Raw genomic sequence first — 10,948 nt, forward strand, 5'->3', positions numbered from 1 at the left:
AATTATTGTACACTTACAAACTGTCTGGCAACAATACATGCAGATCGGTCAAGGGAGAGGCACTGAAAATCAAGACAGTGTGTATTAAAGATGTTAATTCGTTCTTGAAGATGATTCTGTGTTGGTTTTCTGTACAAACCAGAATAGCAAGACACACATGCATTGTTAACGGAATTGTCCACAAGTAAATGATGATGTCTGGAAAACTTGCGTATTTGAGCACCACGGCACACATGCAGATTTGTCCCGGTGTGTGCAGGCTATGCACTTGTCATTTAAGTGGAACTAAACAGCATTTCCAAGATACAGTACAACAAAAATTATTCTGAATGACATGTACTTCAAGCAATGTGTTATCTACGTTTTCAATGGTAAACAACGTGCGAATGCAATAACAGTATGCATTTGAATTTTTATAACTAAATGTCGGTAATATTGTACAGAAATACTTGATTTCTAAAAGTCATGATGATTTCTGTTTACCTACATGTTCCTGAAACTTCTGAGTTGTACGTTGTTTGAACAAAAAAAAATATATGATTAACTAGAGGCTGTGTAAACTGCTATTTGAAAACCCATTTTATAGGGGAAATTAATTATGAACGAATGAACGAATGAACGAATGTGATAAGGCCTACAGAGAATAGGGTGAAAAATAACACAGGTCAACAAAATAAAGGCTACGTTTATGATGAACCGACTTCTACAGAATATTTGTCACCCAATTATTATTTTTTTTTTAACATTCCTGCCCTTTCAAAGCTACACACGGCAATTTCACAGTATTATGACATTGTACTGATCACCAGCAGTCTGAGCTGGGCACCAGACCTCTTTCAAATGCTTTGTTTTTTAGTTATTATATGTTAAACGAGGGCTGGCAATACATACGGGAAATTGTTTTGTTCAATGGCGCTACCAAAATTGTAGAACTGCCTCGTAATAATAAGTTACTGAAGAGATACCTAGTAATCCTTGCATTTCATATTCAATTTGAAGGAACACTGGTTCTTTTCATAACGTCGCAGAGCTGACAAACCGACGAATAAGCGAAAACCTTGTTTGGAGTAATTCGCGTTTGAAGTTGGACACTTCTCCGGGCGCCGTATTTTACCCTTAATGTTTCGATAACAAAACTGTTAGTATATATTCTGAATAAAATATGAAACTAAGTATCCACCAGGTCACTTATTTAATCAGAGAAAATGTGCGATTTGATTTTATTTGATCGTAAACGCATTCGTCAGTTTGTCAAATTACATTTATCTGCAATATCCGGTTGTTCTTCACACTGTTTGTATGCTATTCGTCAGTTTGTCGGATCGCGCGTGCGCGCACGCGCAATCCGACAAACTGACGAATAACATTCGTTGGTACTTTGAACGCACACCTTACATAAGCTGGTTACCAGCGAAATTTCGTATTCGTCACTATGTCAAATTATGGATTTGTTTTTGTGAGTGATTCGCCACAAGGGGGGCTCTGAATCTCAAAATCCAGACAAATATTAAGAATTTTGGCATAAATACTTGAAAGAGCAACCTTCATAAAGCCTAAAAATAACAAAAAATCAAAATCGGCAAAATGGTCGATTCGCCGGTTTTTCAGCTCTGCGACGATAAGTAACAACTTTACAAGAGTTACCACTACGACTGGGCATTTTTATTGTTATTTATTACAATTCGAGATTATGGTCAATTTTGTGTGTAGCAAAGCAACAACAAAATGTTTTCGGCCATCTTGTGATCACACAGGCTAGCAAAATACGGTGCTTATACATCACCTTACTGGAAGACAACAAAATAATTAGCATATTCAATACATCTGTGTCTCTACCTATAGGTATTACATTTGCAAAACTTGACAAATCTTCAAAACAATAAGCGTCACCGTGTCAGCAATTTTGGGTTTAGTGTCACATAGTGTGTCCCAAACGCACACAGACAGAACCGTACAGAAGAACTTCAGTCCTTTATTTGATGCGATTAACTCATTATGCACATGCTATATGCATTGCGTTCATACGCAAAATTTGAATAATTATGCCTAATTTACAGTCACATTCAGGCCATTTGAAACCACACATAAACCACTAAGTTATGCCTACAATTTGTTGTTCCTTCACCTAAATAAGTAACTACTATTTTTGTATTCAATTTTTCGGAAGTCATCTAGAAGCTATCCTAATTTTAACCATCTATATATCATTTCTTGTTTCTTTATCTACACCCATTCTTTACATATTTAGATACAAACACATGTTTGTATGAAATAGAAAAATGGCTGAGGAAATAGCTGAGAAATTGCGCATATTGCCTGGCCTCCGGGCATAATCTGTGTACAAACCATTTCAAATACACTAAACCAATTGGGCAAATATACATTCCACAAACCACACAACGTCTGGGCCAAATGTCACGGAGCTGCTGAGCGGAAATTATTGCTTTGCAAATTGATGCGCTAAGCAGAAATCAGCTGGGAACCAGTCTGAAGTAGTATACATTGCATGAGATTTGTGGCTGGTAACCTATTCCTGCTTAGAAATATTGTCTATGCTTAGCAATAGTTTGTGCTTAGCACTTCAGGTCTGAAGTATTGTGGAGTTGGAAATTGGCCAATGCAAGTGATAACAGTTGCCAAGTTTAATGATTGCTGTTGATGTGACATTTCAAAGAGCTGCCGACATAATTAATACAAATTTGTTGGCTGCCTTTATTTTTATAGTACATTTGATCACATTATGCGATCGTGTGTGTATAATAGTTATTATCGGTATGCATCGAACATTCAATAAATTCCAATTACATCACCAACCAATGTAATTCATCATTATTAATTTTTTTCAAACCGCATATCACTGTAACACAAGAGAAGTATATTTTATACTTCTCTTGTGTTATTTTAAGTATTTATACAGCAATCATGTATATAAAGTGTTAAGCCACATAAGGCCAAAAAAAAAGTCTCCGGTTTCTGGTATGCGCGCGCGTCGCCGTAGCCATGCGCGTCGGCAAAATGAAAACGGTTTTTTTTTTTCAATGAAAGATGATGTCTCAAAGCCGCCGAACTCACTGGTTTGACTGGAATCCTGCTGCTGCACAATTTTAACGTGTTTTTAGATGGGGTTATGATCGAGAATAAGCTTTATGTGGCCTCTCTGGTCTCCCATAATATTTGCACTAAGTTTAGTCGGGCACCATTTGCAGTAATCAGCCGACATTTGAAGCAAAAAAAAAACAGGTAAAAAAAAAAGCCGCGTTGCCGCACCACTTTTTGGGCAAGCTCCATACCAGAAACCGGAGACTTTTTTTTTTTGGCCTAAGGCTATGTCTGCCTAAGAAAGTAGAGCCGTGTGGACTACGTCACTGCAGACATTATGCCGGTTAGTTTCCCCGTGTATTACGGGGAACCTCAACACTTTCAAGGCAATGCAGACCTGCACAATTTGCATTTGTCTTAATTTTATGAAATGGATTTATCAGGGTTACCGCACCATTAAGACACCCAGTTTTTCTTCCAGGTCGCGGGAACCCTGTTTAAAAGGACTAGTAATTTACAGCAGCCTTCATTCATCTGACGTGTTAAATGTGGGTTTTTTTTAATTGGAACTAGATAAACATGACAAAAACCTTTTTTCCCCAACAGTCATAAGTGACTAAATCTGTGAGAGAGGTTTTAAAATCCTAATTTTTGTAAAGAAGTATTGCAGTTGACAGGCTACGTACTTGTACACACCACCGTCTTTATTCTACTTTCTCGAGTTCAGGTTCTTCTGCGAAGACGTAGTCTTTCAAGTAGGAATGCAGGAACTCCAATGTGGGTCTAGCAGCGGGATCCTTGTCCCAACACTTGAGCATGAGTTCGTACAGGGCGTCTGGGCAATTGGCCATCTTGGGCATGCGATAGCCTTGCAAAACCTGACGCTTAATTACCTCCTCGTTATTCATACTTTATTAGAGAGAGAATGAATGTGTGTCCACAGTAATTGGATAATTCTTTACATGTCACATACAACAGTCAGCGCTATGGGAAATTCCTACGTACGCTCAAATCAATGTTAGGTTCAAGGGCGGATAATAAAGGCAGGCACTGCGTATACCACCATCTTTTCCTCCAAAAGAATTGGTCAGGTGGTCAGAAATTGCCTCAGATCGCAGCACACGCCGTAATTTTTGGGACCAACTCTTTGGGGAACCAAATTTTTTTGGCCCCCCCCTAAAAAAAAATGGGTTCTGGATCCGCCTTTGATTAGGTTTCGCCCTTCATCGAGACACCGACGCGTCGCGACGTACAAACACTAAACTCAGTGTGTTGCATCCCGAGTGAAAGTTGGAAAAAAAATCACTCGGATGGGATTCGAACCCACGACGTCCTGCTTTCTATAGTGCAGACGTCTCACCACTCGACCGCCGAACTTGCAGGATCGGTTGGTTGGTTTGAATCTGATGTACATGTAGCAGCGGGTACTAAGATGGAATTCGCGTTGGGGTATGTAATTCAATATTAGGTTTTGCCATTCGCCGACGTAGACATACTGACTCCATATCAGCAAGAAATGACGATTTTAAATATTAACAAGGGGCTTGAATCCTTCAAAAACTCAATAATGTTAATTAATCGTAGCTGCACCACAGACATATAACCAAAATACAGATGTAAATCAGAAATACAAGTTTACCTAAATAAGGACACTGTCCATGTGTGACCAACTCTGTCAGCAAAATACCAAATGCCCAGACATCGGATTTGATGCTATGAGGGTTTTGCATGAGAACCTCGGGGGCTGTCCATCTGACTATGACCGGAATGCCTGCAAGTGACACAGAAACGCAAGTCACGCTCAACTTTTGAATAAGATCAATACAAGACACCAGATAATCAAACTGGGATGCTTATTGAAAACGGTATGCACAGTTGCTACAGAAATTTGCTTAGGGACTGTGGAAAAATAATGTTGTTTTAGAAACTGCACCTTTTGTATTCGATGACCATAAAATCATTAAGTGCGGTTTGCCCCAAAGACAATTGACAGTTCGAAAGCGAGGGGTGTGTTATGAAAACCTACTTCTTTCTGTTAATCCCGAATCATTTATCCTTGTCTCCGCAAAACAAGCCACCTTGACGATGTTGGCGTCTCCAACAAGTACATTTCTGGCAGCCAATCGACGATGCATGTAGTTCATGGACTCCATGTAGGCCATGGCAGATGCGATCTAGTAAAAAAGTGATGTTTATAAAAGGTAAAATAATGGGAAATGGCTAGAAGTAAAGCTCGATAAAAGGACAAGGGTAAAATGATTTCCATGCTTACCCGAGCTCCAATGTCAACAAGTTTTGGCAACTTCAGGTTTCGTCCTTCGCCATTTTTAAGGTAATTCAACAGACTGCCGTTGCACATCCACTCCATAACAATGTAGATTGGTTCCTGGATGAAGAACAAGAATTGCGGGATGAAACAAAATTCAAAAAAAGCTTCTACACATATACATTTGGTAGGTGCATTGTTTCCTAAAAATCTAAGCCCTCCCTACAGTAACCTTTGTAGTTGCACTTTCAAATAAGATTTTCAAAATATTGCTGAACAAGACCTTATCTTCCTTCAAAGGACCTGATCCATACCTTAAGTGAACAAATACCACACAGTTGACAGAGGTTTGGATGGTGCAGCTTCTTCATGTTGTTAGCTTCTGCCAGTAAGGCGGATAGACTAGTCCCCATCTTGGGGGTCTTAATGGCCACTGGGGTCTTTCCTTCCAAAACACCTTAAAAATATAAGACAGAGAAAGTCTGTAATCAGAAAAAAGTATAATAGTCAGTGCACCCTGCTGACTCATCAAACTCCCCGATTCAATTACTTTACAGGTAAATTCACATATTGTAATTACTTTAACAAGGCTGTTAAAGAATGAGTTAATTTACATTCTTCTTGTCCACCATTGATTTTAACATTTTTCTCGAATAGCTAAACGTTTCAGCATAAGCAATCATCAAATAGCCTGAACGAACGAAAGAAAGAGAATTATCTGGATATCTCATGTTTTCATTTTCTCAAAAGCAAACTCCTTAGGAAAATGGCACAAGGAACAAAAATTCGCACCTTTCCAAACGTCTGCATACAGACCGACTGCAATTTTTTTTTCCAGCGTTAAGCACTCCTTGGGGATTTCCCAATCATCGTCGCCCAAGTCCACAGTCTTCGGAGTCTCTGTAGGGCAGGGGTAGGTTAGTTTGGTGCACAGTCCGTCAGCTTTACCTGCAAAGAGAAAATCACCTGTGAAATTTAAAATATTTCTGAACGGTTTAGCTGTTGAATTATATGCTAAATCGCTCCTTGACAAACGTTTTCGTTGATTTCAAATGCATAGGATCTGAAATATATATACTGATGTTACCCTGAAATGATACTTCAGGCTAAAGGGTTGCTGATAGGCTTAATGCCATGAACTTGCACAACAAGGAATCACCAAAGAAAAGACATTTTATGACGGCAACAAGCCGAAATTGTAGCAACTTTTTGCGCGGCAATAGCTGTAAGATTGAGGTTACTGTCCAGGATGACATCACAGTTTTGCTCATGAATATGGACATTGGCATTAGCATAAAACCCTAAAAGGCACCAAAGTACCCTGAAAATTGCCAAATGAAATTTTAAAAGAAGTTAAATAGGACACAAATGTGCATTTTTAAGGATAGCATTAAACAATTACATTACATGGGCGCTTTAAATTTGCTTCACGACTAGAATAAATCTGTAATTAAGTTACTTTTATTTTTCTACACAAGTTCCAGAAATCAAACTTTTACCTCACTTTCAATCCAATATGGCCGACTCGTGAATAAGCAGTGCGTTCGATTACTAACTCCCCCCCCCCCCCAGCTTACTCGCGCGTAGTCTGGTTCCCAGACCAAAAGATTCTGACCATTCCTGATGAATCTTAGGTCCGGTAGCCGTTTATTCACGACTCGTGAATAAACAGTGTGTTCGATTACTCCCCCCAGCCTCGCGCCTGGCTCCTCGCGCAATGACAGACATGCGCAGTGGAGCAAAATAAACGAACGGTTTCGGGTAAAGTTTCGTGCAAGGGCTGGAAACTTGGGCGTCGCCAGAATTTTTTTCTAGAGGGGGGAAAAACATGTTTTCCAAAAAAAATCCTGTTTTCTAAACGTATTCTCGATTTATCAGTTTTAAAGTGGGGGTGGGGGGGTAGGGACATTTTGCCCCCCCCCCCATTAAATTTACACAAATATGACTTCTCGCCTCTTTTCTTTTTGTTCTCCCTTTTTTTCTTCCTTTTTTGCTTTTCCGGGGGGGGGGGGATGTTGCCACTGACGCCACTTTTTCTTCATATATCATCTCAATAAAGGTCATGCATTGCAAAAATGACGATAAGACATGAATCTGGGACTGAGAAATATTTCCAATTTTGTTTCCAACTTAGAGTTTTTTGTCTTGACTCTCCATAGACTTTGTACACAATTGCGCAAGTGGCGTCAGGTTGCAACATTTTTCCCAGGCTGCATCCGAGAGCACGTCCACGGCCTCAACGCCCAGCTAATACGCGGGGACGCGCTGACAATAACTCGTAGCCGTAGCTCAGTGCATAGAGCTACCTCGGGTTTGTAGCTCTATACTCCGTGGAAGCCGTTTCGTTAGGAATTTTTTGTCTTGACTCTCCATAGACTTTGTACACAATTGCGCAAGTGGCGTCAGGTTGCAACATTTTTCCCAGGCTGCATCCGAGAGCACGTCCACGGCCTCAACGCCCAGCTAATACGCGGGGACGCGCTGGCAATAACTCGTAGCCGTAGCTCCGTGCATAGAGCTTCCTCGGGTTTGTAGCTAGGCTCCGTGGAAGCCGTTTCGGACACGGTCTGATGAGGCGCCCGCCGGACATTGCATGGCCTTGTGGGATACTTACCCAAGTGACCGGCTCGGCGAGTCGGTCACTTGGGGCAGGCTCGAGTATAAGCGCGATATGTCACGTGAGAGGTAAATCGAACGCGACAGCGCTTGCACGAGTAAGCGCGGGGGGGGGGGGGGGAGGGGAGTAATCGAACGCACTGAAGGCCCATAAACAACCTCCTCCCCGGTGCTTTCTTTATTTCCATCCTCGTTTTCAATAGTAAGCCCTGGATAGCAAATTTTCTTCATGTATCCTGATTCGATATCGTAATGGATTTATACTGTGTACTTGGTGTTGTGCATTACGTGTTTTCACGTTCATTGTAATTATTACGACCACACCTTCTAAAAAAAATAATCATTTTTTTTCCAATGTGTTCATGTTAATATAAAATGTGATACTGCATATAGTCTGGATAAGATTGTTCCAAAAAGATGGTGTTTTCGTAACTCGCACCATGCTCACGCGCCGCCACGAATTGATGCTGTTTTTACCCCAGACGCCACATACAAAAACAAGCGCTAATGTAACGCATATGCAGGCACCAGACTATTCCTCAATTGCATACGTATTCAAAAAATTGCACATACAAATGATCCATTACCAGGGTGAGAGAGCAGGTAGTGATGGGCGTGTACTGCTTGACACCCTGGGAACGAGGTTGGCTCATATACGCCTGCGATCATTCCAAATGACCCGTGACCCATATCATTGTGCACATGCGCAGTTGAAATACCGAACTGGCTAGTTCAGTTCAAAGACTTTACAAAAGAGAGCTCCATCATGACCCCATACAGTGCCATTTCAACAATATCGTTTTCAACTCGAAACTTGCGTACGTTGGTGATGCTTGATAAGCTCAGCGATTGCAGGAAACGAGGCGCCTCCGTCTATGTCATATGATCCAGTCTCATCATCGCCACGCTTTTGGATCCTGTAGTGGTTCACTTTGTTGCCTCTATCGGAGTCGTAGTCAAGAATCGATATTGAGAAAGCACCTGTGAAGGAAAATACTTCAAAGATTATCATTCAAAAAAAGGAATGAAACCCTGCACGTAAAAAAGAATTCAGATGAACAACAAGTAAGTTTTGGTTTCGACCATATTGGCTCATAGGTTTAGCATGGCAAAACATGTATGGTATATAGCTACTTCATACTTCACTGTTACAGCATGACTGGAGATAATTATGGAACCATACAAGGAGGTTCCTGTAAGGTACATCATAAAACGTTATACGATGGCTTAAAGTGAACATGCATGAGTGTACAATTTACTACTATTACACAATGTATAGTGTCCCGCTTTGGAGGTCGAAGGCAATATCACAAACTTGTTTCATGCACAGAACAAGGACAATCAACTTGTCGTTATACCTGGGTTGCTCTCACTATCCCTGACAATGAACATTCCTTGCTGGACACCAAGCTGTAGCAGTTTCTTCTCAGCTTCAATGCGACTTATATGGCCAAAGTACCACCTGGTTAGAATTGGGGAGAATCTCTGAGTCAAATGCAAAGGTTTATAACTAAAAAAAATGTAGACAAAAATAACTTGTCATTTGATCAGAATAATGGAACTCAAAAAATCTTATGGATTTATGACTTTCTTTGGCCGTATGGGGGACAGCATGTCCCCTGTCCATGCGTTTAAAGATTTTTGTTTGTTTGTTATTTGTGTGTGTTTAAACAAAAATAGTGCAGTGCCCGTCTGTAATGTGAATGTTTGGGAAGCGCAAATTCCTTTGCTGCTGGTAGACTGTTGGTTGCATGCTTGTAGAGTTTTTGAGAACTGCTCGCGTGCAAACAACGCACGCGATTCAATGGTGTTGTTTTCACAGGTTGAACGCACACTCACGTCAAAGTTGGTGCCAAGTTTGAAGTTGTTTGGGTGAGTTGTTCTCGAAAAACTGTAAAAAATAACGTAGATATTCACCCCTACTGGACAATGGTATCGACCTGCAGTAAGATTGCTCAGTCGACCGCCTACAATGGTCGCTCAGTCGACTGCAAAAAATAACGTGCCCGTGCAGCCACCATATACGTAAACATGGTATGCAGTGCTATTCACCCAAACTGGACAATGGTATCGCCCTATAATGCACGTGCACGTGCCCGTCCTCTTTTGCATTGTTTGCGTCATATTGAGCACGCGCGCTTTAGCTTTACATGACGTAAACAATTGAAAAGAACGGCAGTGCGTGGTATTATGTTCTAAGCTATATACTGGCACGCTTTTTCGAGAACCGCTCATCCAAACCACTTCAAACTTGACACTGCACATTCTGTTGTTGTGATGTATTTCTAAAACTGAACACCGCCCTCTGTTGGTTACATTAAAGTTTCTGGAATGATCGTGTCTTGTGTGAAGTTACTCTAGATTAACTATACATTTGTGGCTGCTCGTCAGCGAATAACTTTACATGGTGTCATAAAACGGATCATAAAAGTCGCAATGTCAGGCCTGAAACCACCGGGACAGTTGCAGCTGGAAGGGAACTTGGCGAAAAACTGGAAGGAATGGGTGCGTTCATTTGAACTGTACGCTATGGCAATGGAACTGCAGAAGAAACCGGGGCCAGTGCAGTGTGCAACGTTTCTGCACGTGGCGGGCCCAGCGGCACAGCGTGTATATGCGACACTGACGTTCGCGGACGACGAGAAGGACAAACTGCAAGTACTTAAAGCCAAGTTCAAACAATACTGTGAACCCAAGAGAAACCTGTCAGTACTGCGATACATGTTCAACTCGAGAAACCAGAAAGTGGATGAGCCGTTGGACACATACTTGACAAACGTGAAATGCCTGGTGAGGGAATGTGAATTTGGTGACATTGAGAATTCCCTCCTTCGAGATAGAGTTGTGTGTGGTGTAAAGGACACAAAAACACGAGAAAAACTGCTTCAGGAAGATAACTTGACCCTGGAAAAGTGCATCAATATCTGCCAGGTCAGTGAAATGAGCGCCACACATGTGAAAGCCATACAGGCTGAACTGGATTTGACCCAGCAAAAACAGGAGGTTAACCGGGTGACGTCCACTAAA

General features: G+C 41.2%; 1 protein-coding gene across 1 annotated transcript; it reads right to left on the bottom strand.

The window, feature by feature from the left end:
- Window positions 1-3,743: 3,743 nt before the first annotated feature.
- LOC119741342 (tyrosine-protein kinase SRK2-like) lies at window positions 3,744-10,045 on the bottom strand. Its single transcript, XM_038217093.1, has 10 exons — window positions 9,980-10,045; window positions 9,280-9,406; window positions 8,744-8,902; window positions 6,098-6,253; window positions 5,620-5,762; window positions 5,312-5,425; window positions 5,066-5,213; window positions 4,679-4,810; window positions 4,400-4,466; window positions 3,744-3,948 (listed from the first exon to the last, which is right to left on the bottom strand). Exons 1-10 carry the CDS (start codon window positions 10,043-10,045, stop codon window positions 3,744-3,746), a joined length of 1,317 nt encoding a protein of 438 aa, XP_038073021.1.
- Window positions 10,046-10,948: the final 903 nt, after the last annotated feature.

The sequence above is a fragment of the Patiria miniata genome, unplaced genomic scaffold (genome assembly GCF_015706575.1).
Source record: "Patiria miniata isolate m_02_andy unplaced genomic scaffold, ASM1570657v1 HiC_scaffold_5, whole genome shotgun sequence".
Taxonomy (NCBI): Eukaryota; Metazoa; Echinodermata; class Asteroidea; order Valvatida; family Asterinidae; genus Patiria; species Patiria miniata.

Excerpts from the sequence above, each read along its gene's own strand:
- LOC119741342 (XM_038217093.1), bottom strand. The coding sequence starts at position 10,045 with ATGACGCAAACAATGCAAAAGAGGACGGGCACGTGCACGTGCATTATA. Across the intron at positions 8,903-9,279 it reads GGATAGTGAGAGCAACCCAG|GTGCTTTCTCAATATCGATT; the intron begins GTATAACGACAA and ends TTTCCTTCACAG. Across the intron at positions 5,426-5,619 it reads GTGGTATTTGTTCACTTAAG|GAACCAATCTACATTGTTAT; the intron begins GTATGGATCAGG and ends TTCTTCATCCAG.